This window comes from Eumetopias jubatus, unplaced genomic scaffold (assembly GCF_037043125.1).
Source record: "Eumetopias jubatus isolate StellerSeaLion01/CBP00866 unplaced genomic scaffold, mEumJub1_p1.0 scaffold_1, whole genome shotgun sequence".
Lineage (NCBI taxonomy): Eukaryota > Metazoa > Chordata > Mammalia > Carnivora > Otariidae > Eumetopias > Eumetopias jubatus.
The window spans coordinates 164,199,352-164,223,380 of NW_028274807.1; the positions used below are offsets into that span (position 1 = coordinate 164,199,352).

The 24,029-nt window shown below is 41.9% G+C and overlaps 1 protein-coding gene and 1 non-coding gene across 4 annotated transcripts in view; one reads left to right on the top strand and one right to left on the bottom strand.

Annotated features, from left to right (window-relative positions):
- Positions 1-24,029, bottom strand: part of IFT122 (intraflagellar transport 122) — a 68,773-nt gene that overhangs the window by 42,231 nt on the left and 2,513 nt on the right. For 2 of the 3 annotated variants that reach the window (XR_003608915.2, XM_028101789.1), the window contains exons 2-9: positions 19,393-19,459; positions 17,834-17,918; positions 15,649-15,727; positions 13,441-13,517; positions 11,218-11,284; positions 9,906-10,052; positions 6,909-6,984; positions 54-245 (exon numbers count right to left, since the gene is read on the bottom strand). Coding sequence is in view for 2 of the 3 variants with exons in the window: in XM_028101789.1 (XP_027957590.1) it covers positions 54-245; positions 6,909-6,984; positions 9,906-10,052; positions 11,218-11,284; positions 13,441-13,517; positions 15,649-15,727; positions 17,834-17,918; positions 19,393-19,459 (790 nt within the window). In the remaining variant the exon portion in view is untranslated. Of the gene's footprint in view, positions 1-53; positions 246-6,908; positions 6,985-8,720; positions 8,883-9,905; positions 10,053-11,217; positions 11,285-13,440; positions 13,518-15,648; positions 15,728-17,833; positions 17,919-19,392; positions 19,460-24,029 lie in introns of all 3 variants that reach the window. The other variant, XM_028101790.2, reaches the window with a different exon arrangement.
- On the top strand, positions 3,410-3,515 carry LOC114207835 (U6 spliceosomal RNA). The gene has a single exon (XR_003608929.1). It is a non-coding gene; the product is annotated as a U6 spliceosomal RNA (small nuclear RNA).

Here is a 24,029-nt window from a genome sequence, read left to right on the forward strand (position 1 = left end):
ATGTCTGTGCCTGCTTAGGCAATGGCCCAACAGAATGAACTTCCTCTTCTTACCACGTAGTTGGAGTCAGGTTTCACTTTACACGTCCACACCCAGGAGTTCTGCTCCCCAACAGTCCCAAGCCGCACTCCGTCCTTGGTGAAAAGGGATACTTGCTTGTCTGATCCTCCCAGCAAAATGTATTCCCCTTTAGTAAAGTAGCTGAGGCAGCAGGGGTCAAAGTTCAGTGACCGATCCTTCCCAATCTGAGGAAAGAAAACACACACCAAGGGAAAAACCACTAGTGAATCCATAGTATTCACAACACAATTTAGGGCTTTTCCTACCAACTTTAATGAGGGGAGTCAAGAAGACAAGGGCAAGCTGGCCACCGTTATCCCCTGTGGGATTCCATCATGAACACAAGCTAGTCTCCTCTGGAGCACCCTACTCCTCCCCTCCACATAGTTGAATCCTCCACTGCTAGGGTGGGCAGCATTCTGCCCAGTCCCCACTAGCTGCTCCAGGTATGTGTCTTAGCAACTCAACCAATGCAGACGCAGGGATTGGTCTTTCTCCCATAGGCTCTCCTCCACACACAGCCCTTGCAAGGGTTCCATGGTTCCCCTCAGCTTCTTTCTTCTATTTTTTTTTAAAAAGTATTTCATAAAGCCAAATATATCCAATTTAAAAAATTGTCCTCTATTCTGAAACTACAACCATCCTACTTTTCTTTATAATAACCTTATTGAGGTATAATTCACATATCATACAATTCACCCATTTAAAGTATATAATTAATTGTGCAAACATCATCACTAATTCAGAACATTTCTATCATCCCAAAAAGAAACCACATACCTGTTAGCTGTCCATCCCAATTCTCCTCTCTTTCCCTCCCCTGGCAACCACTAATTTACTTTCTCTGTCTATAGATTTGCCTACTTTGGAGATTTCACATAAATGGGACCACACAATTTGTGGCCTTTTGGGACCAATTCATCCACATTGGAGCATATATCAGTACTTCCCTCCTTTTCATTGCTGAGTAATATTCCATTATATAGATCTACCACATTTTATTATCCATTCATCAGTTGATGGCCATGCCTACTTTTTTGACTATTATGAATAATACTGCTATGGATATATGTGTACAAGTTTTTATGTGAACATGTTTTCATCTCTCTTGGATATATATACCTAGGAGTGGATTTGCTGGATCTGTAGTAACTTTATATTTAACCTTTTGAGGAACTGCCAGATTTTTTCAAAGTGACTGAACCATTTTATTTGTACCAGTAGTATACAAGGGTTCCAATTTCTCCATCCAAGTGGGTATGACTTTGATTTGCATTTCCCTGGTATCCAATAATGTTGAGGATCTTTTTATGTGCTTATTGGCCACATGTATTTCTTGTTTGGAGAAATGTCTATTCAGATCTTTTCTCCAATTTTTAATTGGGTTGTCTTTTTATTATTGAGTTGTAAGAGTTCTTTATATATTCCAGATACATGTCCCTTATCAGATATATGATTAGCTCGTAAAAGTTTCTCCAATTCTGTGAGTTGTCTTTTCAGTTTTGCTAGTCTCCCCTTAGCTGTTATGGTGAAGGTCAAGCTCCTGAGCTCAGCTCCCAAGAGCCTTTTCTCAGCCAAAATGAACATCTTATAATTTGCCAAGCAGACCATGCTCTTTCAGGCCTTCATGTCCTCACAAGTGCTGTTCTCCATACCACCCCAGCCCTGGCCAGGAGTGTCCTCTCCCTCTCTCTCTCTACCAGGTGTCAACTCCTACAAAAAACATCCCCCAATCTCTCCGCCCAACCCAAGGCCTGATTTAGTGCCCCTTCCTCTGTGCTCCCATGGCCCTGTGTTCACCTCCCCCACAGCACTTCTCTCACTGCTCTCTTAATTAACAGGGCTGGGCACCTGGGTGGCTCAGTTGGTTAAGCGACTGCCTTCGGCTCAGGTCATGATCCTGGAGTCCCGGGATCGAGTCCCACATTGGGCTCCCTGCTCGGTGGGGAGTCTGTTTCTCCCTCTGACCCTCCCTCCTCTCATGCTCTCTCTCTCTCTCTCATTCTTTCTAATAAATAAATAAATAAAATCTTTAAAAAAAATTAACAGGGCTAATTTGATGTCCCCCACTCCCCTTACCACCCATTAAAGTCCAAGCTCCTTATTGTCACTGGAGTTTTTGCTGCCCCTGAGGGAACTTTTTGTGAATAAAAAGAGTATTTATGATTGCCATTATTAAACCATTAGATTATTAAAGAAATAATTCTAAAAACCTGCATGCTTCTCCCTCTCCCTCTGCCTCTCCCCCCTGCTCGTGCATGAGCACTCTCTCTCTCAAATAAATGAATGAAATCTTAAGAAAAAAAGAATTTCAAATGTCTAACAACAAAATTTCCCCTAGTACTTATATAATGATAGTAAATCTAGTAAGAAAACTAAAAAAATCCTTTTTTTTAAAGATTTTATTTATTTTTGCGAGAGAGAGAGAGGAGAGCACGAGCGGCGGGGGGGGGAGAGGGGCAGAGCGAGAAGCAGACTCCCCGCTGAGCAGGGAGCCCGATGTGGGACCCGATCCCAGGACCCTGAGATCATGACCTGAGCCAAAGGCAGACGCTTAACTGACTGAGCCACACAGGTGCCTGAAAGTTTAAAAAAATCTTATGAGTCATGACATGGAAGGCTTGCAGCTTCTGGTAATGGTTTCCTAGTTCTCATTGGGCCAACTCTCCTGCAGGTAACAACTATGAACTCTGGACCAACTATAAATTACAACCACCTGAAGGCACCACAGAGCAACCAGAAGCAGACAAAAACTAAGACACATGGGTATTTGGAAGAAAGGACTGCACTACGTGAGTGTCTCACTTTTTTAACAGCTTTTTGCCTAAGGGCAGGCCCTATCAGCACCCTGCTGGATGAGCACAGAATTTGGAGTGTCTATAACAGCTTAAAAATGAGGGGAAATCCCAGAAAAGAGACAGAGGAGAGAGAGGAGGGAGAGCCAAAATTCTGCACATACACTCTGTTGAATATCTGGAACTCTTTGAACTACACACATGTGAGGCAGATGCTAGGCAGCCTAGCAAGGCTAAAGAACTCAATAGAGATTTCAGCTGCTGCTTACAGTGGAAACATGGGACTCTGAATGTTGAATCCAGCAAAGTTAACTACTTGTTTTTAAAAAACCCAACTATAGGGATGCCTGGGTGGCTTAGTCAGTTAAGTGTCTGCCTTCAGCTCAGGTCACGATCTTGGGGTCTTGGGATCAAGCCCTGCATCAGGCTCTCTGCTCAGTGGGGAGTATGCTTCTCCCTCTCCCTCTGTGATCTCTCTTGCTCTTGCTCTCTCTCAAATAAATAAAATCTTAAAAAAATAAATAAAATAAATTAAACATTAAAACCCTACTACAGTGCTCCTTCAGCTGCACAAATACTAAAATTGGAACACTATAGAGAAGATTAGCATGGCCCCTGTGCAAGGATAACACACAAATTCATGAAGCGTTCCATATTAAAAAAAAACAAAAAAACAAAACAAAAACAACTACACAGTAATCCTCAGAGGAACATAACAGAAATGAATCCCTATGATGCATCATTTACACTGTCCAGAATATAACCCAAAATTCCAAAAAGCATAAAATGTGAACCATATTCAAGAGAAAAGACAATTAGTAGATACTGACCCCAAGATAATTCAGATACGAATTAGCAGATGAAATTTTAAAACAGCTATTATAACTATGGTCAAGGATATAAAGGAAAATATTCCTAGAATGAATGGACAAATAGTAAAAAAGAACCAAATGGAAATCTAGAACTGAAAAATGCAGTAAGTGAAACAAAAATTCACTGGACGGGCTTAACAGAAATATTACAGATGACAGAAGAGTCAATGAAGTTGAAGATTGAGCAACAGATCAGAGCAGGGGGGGAAAAAGACTTAAATGACCAGGGCCTCAGTGACCTGGAGAACAATATCAAAAGGTCTAATATGTAATTGGAGACCCAGAAGAAAAGGAGAGAATGAAGAAGAAAAATTATGTGAAGAAATAACAAAAAAATTATTCCACATTTGGTGGAAGAATAAAGACATAAGTATATATTTTTATTTTTTCTTTAAATTTTTTATTGTTATGTTAATCACCATACATTACATCATTAGGTTTTGATGTAGTGTTCCACAATTCATTGTTTGTGCATAACACCCAATGCTCTATGCAGAACGTGCCCTCTTTAATACCCATCACCAGGCTAACCCATCCCCCCACCCCCCTCCCCTCTAGAACCCTCAGTTTGTATTTCAGAGTCCATCGTCTCTCATGGTTCGTCTCCCCCTCCAGTTTCCCCCCCTTCATTCTCCCCCTCCTGCTATCTTCTTCTTTTTTTTTTTTCTTAACATATATTGCATTATTTGTTTCACAGGTACAGATCTGTGATTCAACAGTCTTGCACAATTCACAGCGCTCACCATAGCACATACCCTCCCCAAAAAGACATAAGTATATAGATTCAAGAAGACCAGTAACTATCCCCCACCCCCACAAGCCAGAAAATATAATGAATCTCTTTAACATTCCAATATTACTTAGGTGCTTAACTAAAAATTTCTTATACCTTTCAATTTAAAATTGGATGTATAAAATTGATTACTCAATTACAACTTTTGAATGGTCATCACAAGACAGATCTGATAGATATTCTAATATGGATTCTAGCATCAGTCTGCCTGGGTTCCAAACCAGACTTAGCCACTATTACCCTGTACGGCTTTGGGTGGTTATTGCCCTGTACCTAATTTTCTAACATGTAAAGTGGTGATAATAATACATACCTCACAGAGTTGTTACAAAGATTAAGAGTTAACCTTGTAAAGAGTTTATACGATGCCTAAAATTCAATAAATGGTAGCTATTATTATCATTAATCCAGATACCCTTAAACATTACAAACACTTAAAATGTCAAAAATACACAAATTATACCTAACACGAAAGTGTAGGCTTGATTTACTTCATCATCCTATATTTAATTCTAAATCTTCCCAGATTTAAATAAGACACCCCACTAAGGAAACAATTTTACTGTCCCAAGCCAGTTGGGTTATCTCAGCAGAGTGAGGTTGCTTATCATTCAAAAACTCTGGGCCACAGCATGAACTCTAGTGCTACATACATGTAAGATACTGCCCATGGCCCTGACCACCAAGTCAGGTTCTTTTTTATTTTCACTATAGCAACAAGACTCCATTCCTTCCCAGTGTAGTGCGGTTATTTGTTCCCAAAAACTTCCAATACCCATGCCCAGTGCCTTGTACACAATAGATATGCCAATAAATATTTGTTGAATAATGATATACACACATTAAATGAATGAATAGATAGGCCAGGGCTAGATGCAAGATAATTAAAAGTGAGGGTTTGGGGTAATCAGCCAAGGCAAACTCAGAAGACACTTCACTTATCTTTTCTCTACTCAGCTACAAAAAAAAAAAAAAAAAGACCAATGGTAAGATGAGGTAGAAAAGAAATGGCCTCAAAGCTGGGCTACACATAACTGAAACGCCTCCTTTCTAGCAGGACATGTTTTGAGGAATAAGGATATTGTTAAACACAGGCTCCACCGAACAGGCTGTATTTCTCACCTGCTTGGCTTGAGCCATCCATACCACCTTCACTCTAATCCTTGGTGTCTCCAGCCTTACAGGTTTTCCTACCACCAGGTTCTATTTTAATCCACCCTCCACAGAAACAAGGAATTCTTCTGAAACAGGAATCTGATCAAGTCACTCCCTACCTAAACTGATGCCTCCTAAATACTTACAATATATGAAGTTCAAACTCCTAATTCACATGACTCAGGTCTTTTAGAATCATGTCCCCATCTTCCTTTCTAGTTCCATTTTTGTCCACAGTTCTTGGGATCCAGTCACTCTGAACAACCTGCTATTCCGAGTTGACATATGTCTTCATTCTTCCCTGCCTTTGCAGATACTATTTCCTCTGCCTGAAACACTATTCTCAATTGTACTCTGCCTAGCAAATTCCTGTTTATCTTGCTCAAAGGTCACCTCTACAAAATCTCCCATTTCCACCAAGCAGTGATGTTATCCTCTTTTGTGTCCCTCTTTTGTGTAACAGTCTATCTGTACATCTCTTTAAGACGCCATGTATCATGCTGCACTGGGGCTAGTGGCTATCAACTGTGCCCCTACCAGCCTAAATGCAGAGGCATTAACAGCTCTGTCAGTAGCTCCTAGCACAGGTGAAATGCTGGCCTCAGTGGATGCTCATTAATGTTTGTAGAATGCATAAAGCAAATAAGGGAAGATAGAGTCATAACTAAGACCTAGGCTTTAGAGTCAAAACAATCTGGGTTTCAATATCAGGTGCCACCCATTTGCTAGCAGTGTGGGACCTTAGGCATAATCTTTATTTCACTGCTCTGAGTCCTGCCTACTCATTTCTACAAAGTTGATAACCAATTGTACCTACTTCACAGGGTTTTGTAAGAATTAAATGATATAGGGGCGCCTGGGTGGCTCAGTTGGTTAAGCAACTGCCTTCAGCTCAGGTCATGATCCTGGAGTCCCGGGATCGAGTCCCACATCGGGCTCCCTGCTCGGCAGGGAGTCTGCTGCTCCCTCTGACCCTCTCCCCTCTCATGCTCTCTCTCTATCTCATTCTCTCTCTCAAATAAATAAATAAAATCTTTAAAAAAAAAGAATTAAATGAGATAAAGTATGTAATAACACTGAGCACAGTACCTGGTATTAAAGTAAATGCTCAATAAACAGGAGCTAACAATAATAAAGTATAATTACTAATAATATAATCTTTGAAAGTGAAAACAGATTATAATAGGCATGACCAAAACTGTATTTCCACTGGATTTGTATAGAGCTACATACCTGTTTTCCACTTAGTTGATAGAAGGAGAGTTTCTGTCCCCAATCAGCTACAGCCAGGATGTCATTATGTTCCTCTCTAATCAACAGAAGACAAAAGAGGTTATGTGGGGCCATGGCCTACTGATAACTGTAGCCCTAAGGGTTTAACAAACAACAGGAAAAAGAAAGTGCTGGCCAGGCTGTCAGATTGCCAAATGTTATACAGCAATACGGAGGCCAGAAGTTGTAATGTGGGCCAGCCCATCAATCAGTCCAGTGGGATGAGGCAAGGTGATCCTCCTGGGATCTGTTATTTAATGCCCTACTATGTGGCTCTGCCACAGTGAAGAGGCTAAACCCCTCATTTCAAGTCTTCCTGAGAGCAGTGCTAAGAAAGAGCAAGGTGATAGACCCAAGAGTGCTTTTTACTTATGTACTATAAATGTGGGGAAATGGTGGAGAGACAAGTTTATTGCCGTGGAAAGGCATGGGCTATCTGATTTTTTAATGGACAAAGGGGAAGCTGGCTTGCTCTTCCTGAAGAAGGAAAATTAACACCTAAAGCTAAGTTCTCTCATAGTAGGGTTTCTCGAACAGGTGAAATGGTTTCTGACTGGATCTAATAAAATATAGTGGGCTCTCTTAAGACCAACAATTATCTTTGAAACTGAGTACCTGTCAGTATCAGCACCTTGGGACTAGGGCTGTAGGACCAGCACACAGGAGAAACCTCTTCAGCTGAGGTTGGAGATCAAGCTACTTGGGAATCTAGTTCAAGAGAGAGACATTCCCAGCCCTTGAGACCTGGTCTTACTCTAGGTAATATTGCCTCCTCTTTGTTTATTAATTCAAGCTTTTTAAGCCCAGGGCCTGCGGTCATCTGGAAGCACCATTAGATATGCAGGCAAGGCACAGTGAGCCTCATCTGCAAAACCCAGCCATGGGTGGCAAACTGGCAAATATAGGCACTAATTCACAACTAAGGGAAAAAAGACAAAGATGGAGAGGGATGTTAACAGGAATAGACCTGCAGGGGAACTCTGTATGATTTGCACTGTAGTCCAAACACAATCCAGGAACCCAGCCCATGGTAAGCCTTCTTACAGAAGCCACATACATGAGCTGGATTGGTGGTTTTCAATCTCCTTTTTCCCTTTGCTCTTTTTTATTCCTGGCAGTGGGACTCTTTACCAAAACAAAAACTCATGGCAAGCAATAAAAGGCGCTGTTCTGGTTGAAGCAGAGATAGGGATCTGAGGCTCCCCCACCTCCACCTCCTTCTAAGGAACCCCAGGTACCATAGAGCAGTTTGGAAAGTCCCAAGCTAGATCATTTTTGCCCAATCAGAACATCCTGGCCAGAAAGGTGTCCAGTAACAGAGGAAGTGTTCAATGAACTATGGTGTATCTATACAGCATATCCTATGCAGATATTAAAAATCATGTTTTTAAAAGGACCACTAATGTTACCAGAAAGAGTTCACTTTATGATGGTCAACTGGAAGAAAAGAAGGCCAGATATGACTTAATCATATGAACACACTAAAAGACTGAGGGGAAATACATTAAAATGCTAACAACGGTTCCCTCATGGGATAGGGTTTTACAGAAAAGTTGGTTCTCCTTTGGAGTTTTCAGTAGTTCCTAAGTTTCCCAAAGAACAATTTTATAACACAAGTTATAAAGGTGTGTCCCCCCTTGCTGGAGGAGCTTTCACCCACAATTCCCCCAACCCAACTTTGAATGGAGCTTCAGAGCAGTGTCTGCTCTGGCAGGTCTACGCTGGGGCCTGGACCCCTCCAAGGAGGGTTCTTGTTCCTCGGGACACACTCACGAGTTGCTGTCCTCTTCCTCCGGCTCTTCCTCCTCTGCCTCACTACCCTGACTACTGTACACTGCTGACTTCAGGATGGAAGGGATTTCCTGAAAATATCTGTTGACAACGACTTCCTCGGCATCCTCATTTTCTCTGTTCATCCAGAAACTCTCCCATCGGCTGTAGACAGTAAGTGGCTGTTCACAATCACATTGCCTAGAACTGCACTAAAGCTATAGTTTCAAAACCTGTCAAGAAGCCCCTGAACTCTGCCCGGAAGAGGACAGTAACCAGGAATACTGGGCATCCTGCTTCTCATGAATTAAAAATGGTACCCTGAAGCCACAAAGTCATCTGTGGCCACAAAATCAAACAGCAGGAACTCTGGGGTAGGCTAATGGCCTTTGAAGGCATTAGACATGCATGGTGCAGCTCTGGGCTGGACATAATTATTCAGGAAGAAGCATAAAAATCTGGTGTAAGAAAGGCAATGGAATCAAACAACCTTCTAAATCAAGTAGGTACCACCTGTAAAATGACATTGGGCTGGTAAACAATTAAGTCCTTTACCTTCAGAGGACTCTTTGGGGGATACTGGGAATTTAATATTAGATGATTATATAAAGAGCACCTAAAGCTATTAGTCTACCTTTAAAGTCACATGGGCAGAAGATGGAAAAAGTGTGTAAGGTCTGAGAAGGTAGATGCCAATCATTTGTGGAACTATAGGCTTTGGGGACATTTCTAGACTTAATTATTACGTTTTTGGCAAGGGCAGCAAAAAAAGGCTTGTGAAATAGCTATTTATTATTCAGTGGGCACATGTTCTGCCCAGACTTGGAGGGAAGAAATGAAAAAGGGAAAAGACCAAAATAAAGCCACAGCAAAGAGGTGAGCTATTAATTCATAAAGAAATGGGCTTTCTGTAGCATGCACACATGCACGTGTGCACACACACACACGTTAGGCTGGCCTACATAGTTCATCTGCTTTGCTAAAATCTCTGGGATTCATTCCAAAACTCAAGATGGGCTCTTAAAAAATTCCATCCAAATGGAATGGGTTCCAAAACAGATCAGTCAAATGGAGTGAGAAGGTTTTGAATGGATGGAGACCTTAGGAAGAGAGAAAGAACTCAGCCTGCAGAGAAAGCCCTTTTTCTTAATAGTATTTGTCCTGGAAGGAGGACAGCTATAAGATCACCTTGAAGGGTTCCAACAGATGGACCATATGGGGGAGAGGGAGCTCCCCGGCCGCTCGATTTTCACTTTCTCCTCGCCATTTTTATTCCGTATGCTGATGATCCCATTGAACATCCCGAGAGCCAGGTACTGACCATCATTTGTCCAGCTGTTCATACAACCAACAAAGGGCATGGGAAGAGGGAAAGGAACACACAGAAGATAAAACTAATGAGGATGATGCCTTGGTTGAAATACAGTCTGATGAGGCAGCAACAGCAGTGTTCATCCTGGTCCTGATGTAAAAATCAGAGGACCAAACTTCAAACCCCATTTATTTTTAGAATCAACAGTGAGAGGGGTGCCTGGTGGCTCAGTCGCTAAGCGTCTGCCTTCGGCTCAGGTCATGATCCCAGGATCCTGGGATCGAGCCCTGTGTTGGGCTCCCTGCTCGGCGGGAAGCCTGCTTCTCCCTCTCCCACTCCCCTTGCTTGTGTTCCCTCTCTTGCTTTCTCTCTCTGTCAAATAAATCAAATAAAAAATCTAAAAAAAAAAAAAAAGAATCAACAGTGAGATGTAAAGGCAGTAGCACCGTTTTCTGAGCTCCCACAGCTTTCTGTACATACCTCCACGACAGCCCTTAGCTTGTGCCCCTATCACTGGGCCAGCCTCCATTCCCCAATCACCATTTCAACCTCCTCCCACTTCAAGAATGCCTAAAAACAGAATCTGTGTCTTGGTGTATGCCTAGCCTCTTAAATAGGTAGGTGCTTAACAGATGTTGAATGAAAGAAAGGCTACACTCAGAAGCTGCACGGCCAGAATAGCTACCATTTATAAAGTCTCTACTGTATGTCAGGCACTGTGCTGCTTGCTTTACACTCCTTAGTTTGTGTGCATTTTATAGCAGCCCTATCAAGTCAGTATTTTTATCCCCATTTGTCAAATGAGGAACCTCCTAAGGTCACAGAGCCTGTCAGTGACTAAATCTGGATTCAAATCCAGGTCTAGTATCAAAGCCTGTGCTTTCTCTAGCATACATGCTGCCTGGACAAGGACAGCCTGGCACCTCCAGAAAACCTCCACTGAGTAGCTTCTGGATGAGGAGGCCTGTTGCTAGATAATTGCAGGAAGGCAACTTGTCATTCTCTTTTGCTTGATGATCAAAGGCACGGGTCCTTCCCATCAAGACCACAAAAGAAAAGAGAAAATACAGGGGCCCAAACCACCTAGGTCACACAAGACCTCTTCCACTGTGTGAACGAACTGGAGTTTGACAGTCTGTTTGGGAGAAGGGAATGTAAAACCTACTTTCAGAGCTACCTTTAACTTACCTGCAGCAGGTGATCTTGCTACTGGATTTGTGCTTGGAGACAGACTTCTGTTCAGGAGACCACAAGCCTTCAACATAAAATAATATAAAAGAAGACAGATGGGATGGAATATTACTCAGCAATAAAAAAGGAACAAGCTATTGCTACACCTCTAGGGCTTTATGCTGAGTGAAAAAAGCCAATCTCAAAAAGTCATGTACTATAGGATTCCATTTTATAACATTCTCAAAATGACAAAATTCTATAAAGATGCAGAATAGCTTAATGGTTATCAGGTGCCAGGGGTTAGGGAATAATAGGAGGAGAATGGCGACAAAGGAGTGTCTTTGTGGCAATGGTGATCTACACAGCTGATGAAAGGGCAAAACTATATAAACACGCTGTGCCAGACCCCCTTTCCTGGTAGACTTCTCTACCATCTTTGCAACTGACAGAGAATCTATAATTATTTCAAAAGAAAAAGAAAAAAAAAAGGATAGATTGGTGAATTTCTAGCCAACTTTTCAGAGCTTTAACTCAAAAGAAATGGCAACTTCACAGTTCTTAACTATCACATTGTAACCAGAGTACAACTTAGCATTTGAAGTAATGAACGATGCTTCCTGAAAATCAGCTTCCTCTTCCAGGCCTCACCCACAGCACATGATCCTGTCCAGGTTATGCCTTGTCCAAGGCACACTGGCCACTTTTGGCTTGCTCCCTCCTGCTAGTGGCTCATTGCCCTACAACAGGTGTATGTCTAGGCAACATGAGCAAATTCTACTCTTTGCCTGAGCCATGAAGTATGATCAAGAAGGTAAATCTAGGGCAATAATGTATTTACAAAGCCAAGTGCAACATCAAGCAAGCTATTTGTTTCCCCCTCCCCCGGGTCCAGAATGCCCCCCCCCCCAAATGTTTCAACCTGTGCGTATCTTATCTATGCCCCACTGAGCTGTCTAGAGCCTCCAGTGGAGGAAACCTCTCCCTCCTGGGTCTCCCTTAGCACTGTTTGCCAGATCATGCTCTAGATGCAATCCCATGGCCTAGCTCCAAGCCCTTGTTCCACCACTTATCGGCTGGGCAACCTCAAGTGAGTCACTGAACCACTCTAAGCTCCATTTCTTTTTCATCAGTGGTGTGAGAATGAGAATGATACCTGACCTCAGGGGTGGTCACAGAGCTCACATAGGAATTCATTTTAACTCTCAGCACAGTGCCTATCACATCTTAAACATTCAACAAATATTATTATTATTATTACTTGATGTTATATTTTTACAAATTCTACCTCCCCACCTGCCCCAAACCACAAGCTCTTTGAGGACAGGGATTCTATTTTGTCTTTTTTTTTTTTTAATTATTTTGTCTTTTTAATCACAAAAGTAAGCACACAGACCAGTGCCTCACATGGAGAAAATGCTAAAATTTTTAATGAATGACAGTCACTTTCCCTTTTATTTATACAATGTGCTTTCTGTTATATTCTCTCTTTTGAACCTCAGAACTCTGTCAATGAGATGAATAGGGTAGGAACGTGTTCATCTGAGATAAAGACAGTGAAACACTGAGAAAGATTACACGGCCTCTCATTCCTCGATAATGCCTGTTCTGTTGTACTCAGCAAGGAAGAAAGAATGGATGAGTTGACAACCAGAATCGACCTTGATTAGAGATAACCTAAAGCCTCTGCTCCTTCCCCCCCTGCCTCGATGGCCATTTCACTGGCCTCTCCTCTGTGCCAGCACCATGCCAATGCCATAAATGGGGCCACAGTGAGCTCCTCAGGGCATCCAGCTCCTCAGGAAGGACAGCTACAGCCACTGAACAAGTAATGGTGACACGCTACACAAGAAGCACAGTTGAAACAGTGAAGAATTTCACACACACATGGATGTTTGGGAACACAGAGGCGGCCATAATGACCTATTCCTGACAGATGAGATTGGAAGGCTTCCCAGAGGCGGCAACACCAAGTTATGCCTGTGCTCTCCCACCCTTACCATCTCCCTCCCTGGGGCCCTTCCTGATGTCTCCCAGATTGCTTACCAGACTTTGTTACCATTTACTCTCTTGGTTTCTACATAATTTAAAGAATAACTGTCAGCCTCCCCTCAGCCATTGAAGGGAGGGAAGTAGCATTAACTCTCTCAGGATGAAACAACCACATTCTGGATGGGTTTCAGCACTTTTTGCCCAGATTTTCAGTAATTCCAGGACAAGACACTGGGAATCAGAACTTACCAAAGTCACTGGAGGAACAAGATGCCAGTTGGTGGGTAACAGGGTTGTAGGAGACACACTGGATAGAATCATTGTGTCTAAGAAGTAAACAACTATAGATTATTAGGCAGCAAACCACAAATGTTTCAGTGGCTACAACTGAAGGTTTTATGATGAGCCCACAGTCTCTCTGACTACACACCATAAGCTCTTATGCAAGTGACCAACAAAAAGCACAGGGATGAATTCTCCTGCCCTGGACTGCCCCTCACCCACCATTTTCATCTCTCAGACATTACCCATGAGACTGGCCTAGCTTAAATGCTACCTCCTCCAGGACGCTAGGTACCTCTGGCTGGTGAACTGATAAGATAATGAAGTAAAGCACCTAGCCTAGCACCAGGTGCACGGGTAATGGCTGTTACTTATTGCTTTGTGGAGGCCTGGAAATACAGGATGGAGGTGCAATGAAGATATTAAAGGCCAAGGGGTGCCTGGGTGGCTCAGTCGGTTAAGCGTCTGCCTTCAGCTCAGGTCATGATCTCAGAGTCCTGGGATCGAGTCCCGCATTGGGCTCCCTGCTCCACGGGGAACCTGCTTCTCCCTCCCCCTCTGCTGCTCTCCCTGCTGTGTGCGGTCTCTCTCTCTCAAATAAATAAATGAAATCTTTAAAAAAAAAGGAATTACAGGCCAAGATCTGGAAACGCGGCAAATCCTGAGACAACAATGAAAGATGAGTAAGTCATGTACCACACCTGGCATCTCAGCATCTATTTTATTTCTTCACTTCTGGGTAACACTTCACTTATAACCTCATTCATCATTTATTCAGTCATTCAAAGTTGTTGATCTGTATACCCACGTTCATAACAACAATCAAAATAACCAAGAATGGGAAGCAACTCAATGTCCATCAATGACGGATAAATGGAAAAACAAAATGTCCTATATACATACACTAGAATATAACTCAACCATAAAAAGAAAGGAAATTCTGGGGTGCCTGGGTGGCTCAGTTGGTTAAGTAGCCGACTCTTGATTTCAGTTTAGGTCATGGTCTCAGGGTCCTGGGATTGAGTCTCATGTTGGGCTCCATGCTCAGCAGGGAGTCTGCTTGAGGTTCTTTCCCTCTGTGCCTCCCCCAACTCACTCGCTCACTCTCTTTCTCTAAAATAAATAAATAAATCTTAAAAAAAAAAAGAAAGGAAGGGAATACAGAACGTGCTATAATATGGACGGACCTAGAGGACATTATGCTAAGTGAAATAAATTAGTCACAAAAGGACAAATACTATATGATTCCACTTATATAAGGTACCTAGAGAAGTCAAATTCATAGAGACAGAAAGTAAAATAGTGATTGCCAGGGGCTGAGGGCCCAGGGAATATTTGTTGTTTAATGGGTATGGAGTTTTAGTTTTGCAAGATGAAAAGAGCTATGGAGGTTTTGTACAACAACATGAATGTACTTAACACTACTGAACTGTACAATTAAAAGATGGTTATGATGATAAATTTATGTTATGTGTATTTTACCACAATTAAAAAGAAAAAAATCATTTGCTAAGTCCTAATTATGGGCCAAGCATTGTACTAGGCACCAGGAACACAAGGGTAAGCAAAAACAGATGCAGTGTTTGCCTTCATGGAGTTTATAGGCTGATGGGAGATAACACTCAATCACCAGAATAACTGTAAAACTACAATTGTGAGAAACGCCAGGAAGAAGACGTAACTGAGTCTAGAGGGCCAGAAACAGCTTCACAGAAGAAGCAACATCTGAGCCTGAGATCTGCAGAACAAGTAAGGGTTAATTCGGTGGAGGAACAGGGAAGAACATGAGCAGAGCCCTTAGAGAGAGGAAGCCTGGAGCACAATGAGCCCAGGTTTCTGTCTGTTGAAACTGGGTGGATGTGAGGCCAATCCCTGAAATGGGGACATTAAAAGGGGACAGGTTTGGGTGGGGTGGAATCTGTGGTGTCAGATTAACTAAACTGAGCTATATGAAAACTCTTAGCTCAGTGCTGGCCAGGCTAGGCATGCTCAAGAAATGTTCATTCATGTATTCATTACCCAGCTTTCCTATACCTACCATATACTCCTACAACTTAACTTCAAGTTCAATTGCAGAGAAAAAAGTTCTTCCTAATATTATTTCTAAGGGGCTTTTGCTATAGTAGCTCAGTAAGAGTCAAACCAACAATACTGTACACCTAAATGGTTACTTACGTGTACTTCAGAATGCCTTCCAATTTTGAGGTCCAGATAATAACGCTTTTGTCAGCTGATCCAGAAGCAAAGCGTTTGCCTAAAAGTGTTTTAAAAAGAAAACTGTCACATTTATTGTAAACCAGCATTTCCCAAAGAGTATTTCTTAGAAAATTAGCTCTTTAAGGTAACTAATAAGTGTCAGCTGCTTCTCTCCTTCTTTTTCTTATTAGTACTGGATGGCAGTCAGGAAGTTTGGGTTCAAATTTTGCTTTGTCTGGCACTGAGTAAACAACAATGTATTGAGGGCCTACCACATGCTAGGTATCATGTTCTGTGCTAAGGATTAGGTAGCGATTAAAGCACATGATCCCTACATTCACAGAGTTTAGTCTATTGGAAAAAGAAGGCGTTAAACGAAATTAACCCAACACAAATATAATGTGCTAAGAAGTGAGTCCTAGGAAAGAGAATAACTGGGGGACCTAATTTAGATGAGGGAAAGGATTCTCAGGAGGAGAACCTTCAGTTGAGACCTAAAGGATGAGCAAAGCTTAGCCAGGTACAAAGAGAAGCTAAAGACCTATCCACAAGGACAGAAAAGATATGCAAAGGCCCTGAGGTTGTAAAAGCCTGGTATGTCTGAGGGGCTGAGAGGCACCAGCATGGAACACCAAGGGCCAAAGGGGATGTAGGTGGAGGATAGATCTCTAGGAGCTTTAGGGTCATAGTCAAGATCTAGCTCCTTTATCCCAAAGAAAAAGGCTTTAAGCAAGAGCAACAAATGAGATTTTCATTTCCATACTATTTGGGCTTTATGAAAGAATGGGACTAGAGAGAGGGAACATATAACAAGTAATTATTTCTTAATGACATTGTTGCAAGTTTACATGTTACTTGGGATTTCACTGTACATCCACTCAGCCATTTTACTAAGTGGCAACTTTCAATTTTTTCCTTTCTCAACTCTCTGACACCTCCCTCCCCATCCTCACTCTGAGGTGATGTTGCTTCCTATTTCACTGAAAGAATGGAAGAGAATTTCCATTAGACTACTAATACCACATGCCTCCACCTGCCAGACCCTGTGGAGACACCCTCTACCTTCCACCATGCCCCATCTAAGTCCTAGATCCCATCTCCTTTTGCCCACTCAATGACTCTGTTCTAACAAGTCCTTCCCCTCTCTCCTACAGCATCAATGTTTCTCAAATTCAACATGTCTAAAACTGAACTCCTGATCTTCCACTGTAAGTATCTCTACCTGCAGCCTTTCCCATCTCAGTAGAAAGCAACTCCAATCTTTTCAGTAGCTCAGGTTAAAATCTTTGCAGTCACCCCTCCCTCCTTTCTTCACACCACACACACCATCTGTCAGGCAATCCTATTGCCTCCACCTTCAAACCATATCCAGAATCTGACCACTCCTTACTATTTCCTCTGCTCCCACTTCTCTCAGAGGTCTGAGCCACCATCACTAGTGTTATAAAACTTGCCTGGATGATGCTTCTTCACTGGTCTCCCTGCCCCAACCCTCGCCCCTTGCAGGCTGTTCCCAAAACATCAGCTAGAGGGATCCTTTGAAAATATAAATCAGATTAGATCTCTCCTCTGTTCAGAAGTCTTTAGTGGTTCCCTATTTTCACTAAGAATCTAAGTCAAAGTCCTTATGACAGTCAACATGATCTGGCCACCCCACCCATACCTGTTACCTCCCTACCCATATCCCCTACTGCTCCCCCTGATTCTCTCTGCCAAAGCCCCTGGAAGGCACACTCTTACCTGAGGGCCTTTGCAATGGCTTTTCCCTCTGCGAGGAGCTCTCTTTCCCTAGATGCCCACTATCAGAATCTCACTGCCTCCCACCCTCAAGTCTTTGTTCATCTGTCCCTGTCTCAATAAGCCCACCCTCACCACCCTACTCATTCCTGTACTCAATCCCCTGCCCCACCCAACGTTCTCAATTCCCCTTATGCTGCCCTACTTTCAGCATACTGTTTAATTTAGTTAATTACCTCAAGCACCTAGAATAGTGCCTGGCACATAGATGGCCCTCAATAAATATTTGTTGACTTGAATGATTGAATTGAAGCCCAAGAGACTTAACTATCTTCTGCAATGCAAGTTGTATTAAGGAGTGACTAAGGAGAAAAATGAGCAGCTATGACACCATTACAGAGAGTGTAAAATCAGAGCAGACTCTTACCATCCTTTGCATATGCCACACAGTACACAGTATCTTTGTGTCCCTTTAGGGGCTGAAGTAAGGTGCCATCAGAGGTGTCATAAACCTGGCAAAAAAGAGACAGAAGTACAGGGGCGCCTGGGTGGCTCAGCTGGTTGTGTTCGACTCTTGATTTTAGCTGAGGTCATGATCTCAGGATTGTGAGATCAAGCCCCGCCTGCTACAGGCTTAAGATTCTCTCCTTCTCCCTCTGTGCCTCCCCCCATAAAAAAAAAAAGAGCAAGAGAGAGACAAAAGTACAGATTATCCACATGACATCCATTAGTTAGAATTCCTGCAGGTTGCTGCTATTTTTGTTTATATAACAAAATATTTGTCAATATTCTAAATTTGTATCAAGTAAAAACTACACTGAGAAACCAGAAAGAATGTGAGAGAAGTGGACAAACCCAAAAAGTAGAGGTCCCAACTCTGTGAATGACATGTCCAGGAACATGCCATTAATCCTTGAGAAACAGAAGTTCACTCTGTGGAACTTCTCTACAAAGTTCACTCAATTTGGATATATAACCAATCAAGCTAGACCCTCCCAAATAAAGCTAGCACACACAAAGAGCCAGCTACAACATGATTAAATTTTAGTACTAGCCCGGCCCGTAAAGGGATGTTTCATATCTGCTATCAAGAGTTTGAAAGTCAAAGACCTGAACTCCAGGTTTGCAAATCAAAGGAAATATTATAAAAATTAGCTGTAGTTTGGATTTAGGATATTTTGTAGCACTGTAACATCTATAAATATGTGGAAATTTAAAAAACACACTATCTGAGTAATCAAGGCAAAACTCTCCAGAAATGGTTAGTGTTGGAGAAGATAACCTTTGAGAAAAAAGTAAAAGGATTTGGATTGTTTACCCTGGCGAGAAGTCTGTAGAACAATTTAACCAGGGCTTTAAGATTATGTAATTACCATACAGAGAATGGAGATCAGTCAGTCTGCATATCTCGAGACAACAGAGCCAGGGGAAGTGGACTTACGGAGGGGGAAGGAGAGATCATACAAAGGTTTTTAGGTCAAACATAAAGAGTTCTCTGAAAATTACTTGTATATATTGGGATAGGTTCCAGAGGGAGCTTATATTCTTTGAAAATATGAAAAAAGGACAGCATCCATATGGAATTATTTAGGTAAGCCAATGCCTAAAAGTTGGGGTCAGGCTATCTGGCTTCTCAGGGAGGGGGCCCTTTCAGTCTTGTTGCTTGAATTTTTCAGGGGGACAAAATGTGAACTGACACCAGTCCATTTTCAAAGGCATTTTGATTGTTTTCAACTTTCATGGGTGTCTCAAAGTAAAAAGGGAAAGATTAATGACTCCAAAGGAGGTATTGTTCACAGGTTCCTATCTGATAGACAGTTTACTTACCTGTTTTAAATAGCCCATTTCCTTCCCTATTAAAAAGTAATGACTGGTTTTTCCGCCCTTGCCTTTTTTATCTTAAAAAAAGGGGGGTCAGATTTCAGAGCATCTACAAGAGGGAGAGGGAAAAAAGCATTTAAAAAGGAAACTCAGACACAATCCTACCAGTAATCTGTTTCCTGCAGCCAAAATCAGTTGCGTTCCATCAGGCTTAAATGCGAGGTCATATATACTAAACAGGAGACAAGACAAGACGAAAGGACAATTAGGAATCAAAATGATGAGGTCTGCTAATGGCCAGGAAAGCAAACTTTATTTCCATTATGAAACACTGCTTGTGTATGAGGGAGAAAAATAATGGTTAAGAATTGCATTTGGTTGCAAATTCCATTCAACCACCACACCTTGGCAGCCCATTCAATCACGATTTACTCGGCAGTTAGCTTTACGTCCCAGTTTCTACTTGCCCAGAAGCCAGATGCCAGAGATGATTCAAAGGGTCAACAGTCGAAGGCACTAACTCTTCTATAAAGGCTAGACAAACTGAGGGCTACTAAATCCACATGTCTCTGAAAATTGGACATTTATTAAAATATCATTATTATTTCCAACCAATCATATACTTAATGAATGCCTCTTAGGTGCTAGTTACAGTTACAGATACAAAATGAGTAAATCACAGTCCCTCACTGCCCTCAAGGAAATTACCATCCAGTTGGAGGATGTGACTCAGACACATTCACAAAGAACTACCATATGTTGTCAACTCTGAAGCATACATTTTTTCACATGTTAACATCTCTGAGGTGGGGATGTGTCTTATAATTGATGATGTGTCAGCTTAACTTGAAAGCATTTTTTGCTTTCTTAGTGGTATATAAAATAATGGTATTTTACAATCAGTGACCTCTTAGATTAGATGAAATACAGAATACTAAGTAAAAGTTTTAGGCAGAATTCAAAGGAGGAAGACACAGTGTTCTGATTTTGGAGAAAGGATGAGAAAAAGCTTCATGAAGAAAACAGTACGTGAAAAAAGTAGGGCTTTTGAGACATGCAGGAGGAGATCTGGAGGGGGCAGCATTTCAGGTAGAGAAAACAGAACAAGGGCGCCTGGATGGCTCAGTCGTTAAGTGTATGCCTTCAGCTCAGGTCATGATCCCAGGGTCCTGGGATCAAGCCCCATATCGGGCTCCCCGATCAGCGGGAAGCCTGCTTCTCCCTCTCTCTCTCCCCTTACTTGTGTTCCTTCTCTCGCTGTGTCTCTCTGTCAAATATTTAAAAAAAGAAAACAGAACAAGCAAAGACATGAAGGTAGGGAATAGCAAATCATCTAAATAATTGAATTTGACTGAAACATTTGACTATGCACAAGGCAGTAGGGAGAGATTAGGCTAGAAAAACAGACTACAGCAATATTACAATGATTCTTGAATGCCCTAGGCAGAGGATTTCGTTAGTTCAGGTGACTCTAGTAAGAATGCGCTAGACATCACTGCCAGCGCAGCCTATTGTAAAAGTTTAGCATGGGATAAATTTACCTGATACCTGTAGTAATCTAGAATTATAGACCCTGGGGAAGAGTACTTGGAGCGTGTTCCAGAGATACTCTTGCTGAGCTCTTCAAATTATTATTATTATTATTTTATTTCATCTTCACAATTCCATGAAGTAAGAATTATTACTCAGTTTTGTAGTTGAGCACACCATAGCTCAGAGAGGTCAAGTATCTCACCCAACATCATACAACCAACAAATGGTAGAGCCAGAATTTAAATTCAGTTAAGACTCTAGAGTCTGTGCTATATTGCCTTCCACTCTCTTGAAGTATTGTCAAATATGACAAATCTCTGTTATCCTTAGTACTTGAACAGTACCAATGGCTAACATTTATTAAGCACATCTATTTACTGTGTGTGCTAAGTACAATTTAAATGCTTTACATGTATTAGCTAACTTAATCCTCATAACCCTATACCCATTTAGCAGATGAGAAAAATTAAGACCCAGAGAAGTTAAGTAACTTGCCTGAAAATAAACTGCTACTGAGAAAAATTAAGACCCAGAGAAGTTAAGTAACTTGCCTGAAAATAAACTGCTACTGAGTGGAGGCAGCACCAAAATTCAAACCCAGTCTGGCTCCAAAGCCCAAGCTCTAACCACTATGATTTGTGGCCCTCATTTTCATTATTATTAGCATATGCCATAGTTGACAAAATAATTAGCAAGTTTCCAAACTTTATCAATATGAAAAAAAGAGGCATTACATGTAGAATTCAGAAAGTTTTTTATATAGGCTTTGTTGACCTCAGAAGCTTCCTTTAACAAAAATAATTCTTAAAATAATAACAATAATAACTCTTTGCATATATTCAACAGCTGGCTGATAGAGAAGCTGGACAAGGGTGGGCATCCCTCTTGATGGAAGCAAACACAGACACTGAGTTCTTCAGCTTCCTCCCTATTACATGGTAACAGATCTGGGCCTATCAGATCTAGGCCTTATCATTTCCGGCACTTTCTTTCTCTGAGCCTAGGGGTAAGTATACTCAGTGTGTACCACAACCTGAGAAGCAGGGCAGTAAAGTGAAAATTAGAGGGACCTGGGTCCTGAAGAACTGATGTCCTGTTCGAGCACTCGTCCTCACCTACAAAGCAAGACTAGAGAGCTGCCCTCCCACCTCTGGGTGCATAGGCCACCTTGTGCAAGCACCTGACACCTGTGGGTTGCTATGATGAGGTACCAGATTTTGGGGAATCTGCACCTCTTTTTTATAGTCATCCTTGGTCATGTGGCTTCCTTTCTGCATTGTAGATAATCTAAGCTCATTAAAGTGCTTCTTGTGGGGATCTTCTTCATAAGGATCATTTTGGGTTGAATTCTCAGAAAACCACTTGAGTGTCTGATTTGGGCCAAGCCTTAAACTGTCTTACTCTCAGATGTGAAAATTTTCTCTAAATGTCTTGAAATTTGCCTTCCTAAAATATAACATAATGTTCAATTTATCCCAATCTAAACTCTTAGTGCACTTAGGATCTGTATAATTCATTGTAGCTCTGAATTATATTACCTTCTATATTTCAGTCTGTTTCAAATACTATCTTAATTATAATCATGTGTAGTTTAAGGGCAAGGACCCTATTTTAGACATTTGTGGGCCCACCATGCATGGCATTGTCCTAGACAAAAAATGAATATAATCAACAAACTATTTTATCTTGAACCCCTCAGACTTTAATTACATCATGAGACTGTGAGACGGAATAGAGGAATCCTCATTTAAAATGGAGTCCAGAGGCCAGAAGGGAGAGCTCTCATGGGGTCCTACTTGTTGGCAGCCCCCCTGAAGAACCAACAGGAAGAAGCCTATACCTTATTCTAGATAAAGGAAGATTTTATCTTGTCCAGCAACAGCCCAGCCAATGAGAGACTGTCACAACTCAACCAATGAAAAGCCACTACACTCTGAACTCCCAGTTTACTCCAATGGACTTTTTGTTTATAATGGCCCCTCCCAACTTCCTTCCCCCTTTCCTCTACAAAAGAGGGTTCCTCTCCTTTGTTTCTGGAACTTGCCTGTGTTTCACCGTAACTTTCTTCTCCCAAATTGTAATTCCTCTCCTATTCCTGAATAAACCCACTTTGCTGGTAAAATAACTGGCTGTTTTATTTTCAAGATTGACAAGATCACAGAAACTCAGAGACCCTAAAATTTGTCAGGTAGTCCAGCTCCCCCACACAGCAGGAATTCCCTGTAGATGGCCATCCAACCTCTAAACACTCCCAGGATTAGAGAGCTCACCAGTCTGCAGGCAGTTTATTGTACTAGAGGATGGCTTTCTCTCCCCACCATCTTGTCTCCCCCTTTTACGACAAAGATACACTGTCAAATTCCACTGCAGAAAGACAGAGGGCAAACCCTGCAAATTGTCCTCTGCCAAACTTGTGCCCACCCCACTGTAAATTGAATTCCCAAGGTGCCTCTACAAATCCTGCAAAATCTGGCCCAGCCCCAGTTACTTGCTTTGAATCTTAGGCAAATTATGTCACCTTGCTACTTCTCAGTTTCTTCGTCTGTAAATGGGGTAACAATTGCAACCTCACAGGTTGTTGTGGAGATTAAATAAAATAATGCACGTAAACACTATCTGGCCTATAGCAAGTACTCAGTAAATACTAGCTGGTGTAATTGGAGGGTAATAGCAGATGCTGTCCTGATTGGAATAAGGCAGGCTAGCCAAATAAGGCATCATGGTTGAGGTAAACCTAGAACAGTGCTTTTAAGGAAGAAAGGAGGGAGGAGTTCAGGGACACCTGGGTGGCTCAGTCAGTTAAGTGTCTGCCTTTAGCTCAGGTCATGATCCCAGAGTCCTGGAATCAAGTCCTGCATCAGGCTCCTTGCTCAGCGGTGAGCCTGCTTCTCCCTCTGCCTGCTGCTTCCCCTGCTTGTGCTCTCTCTCTCTGACAAATAAATAAAATATTTTTTAAAAATAAAGAAAAGAAAGGAGGGAGTTCAGAGAAGAATAAGAGCATTTGGGAAGGAGTTTTGGATAGGAAAATGGAGTTTTCAGCTGAAGTGGAAAGCATAAATTTAAATGTTAGCAAGCAGAAGGTGAGGGGGTAGGATAAGCAGGACGACCTAGTTAAGTGCACAATCTGATGTGGAAGGGAACTGGGAGTCAATCTAGGGTTATGGGAAGTAGAATAATGGATCACAGCAGCAGGACTCAAAAAAGAGAAACCCTGCTACCATGTGAAGTTTAGACTGGAAGTCAAAGAGCAGACCAGGAGACAGTGGCTG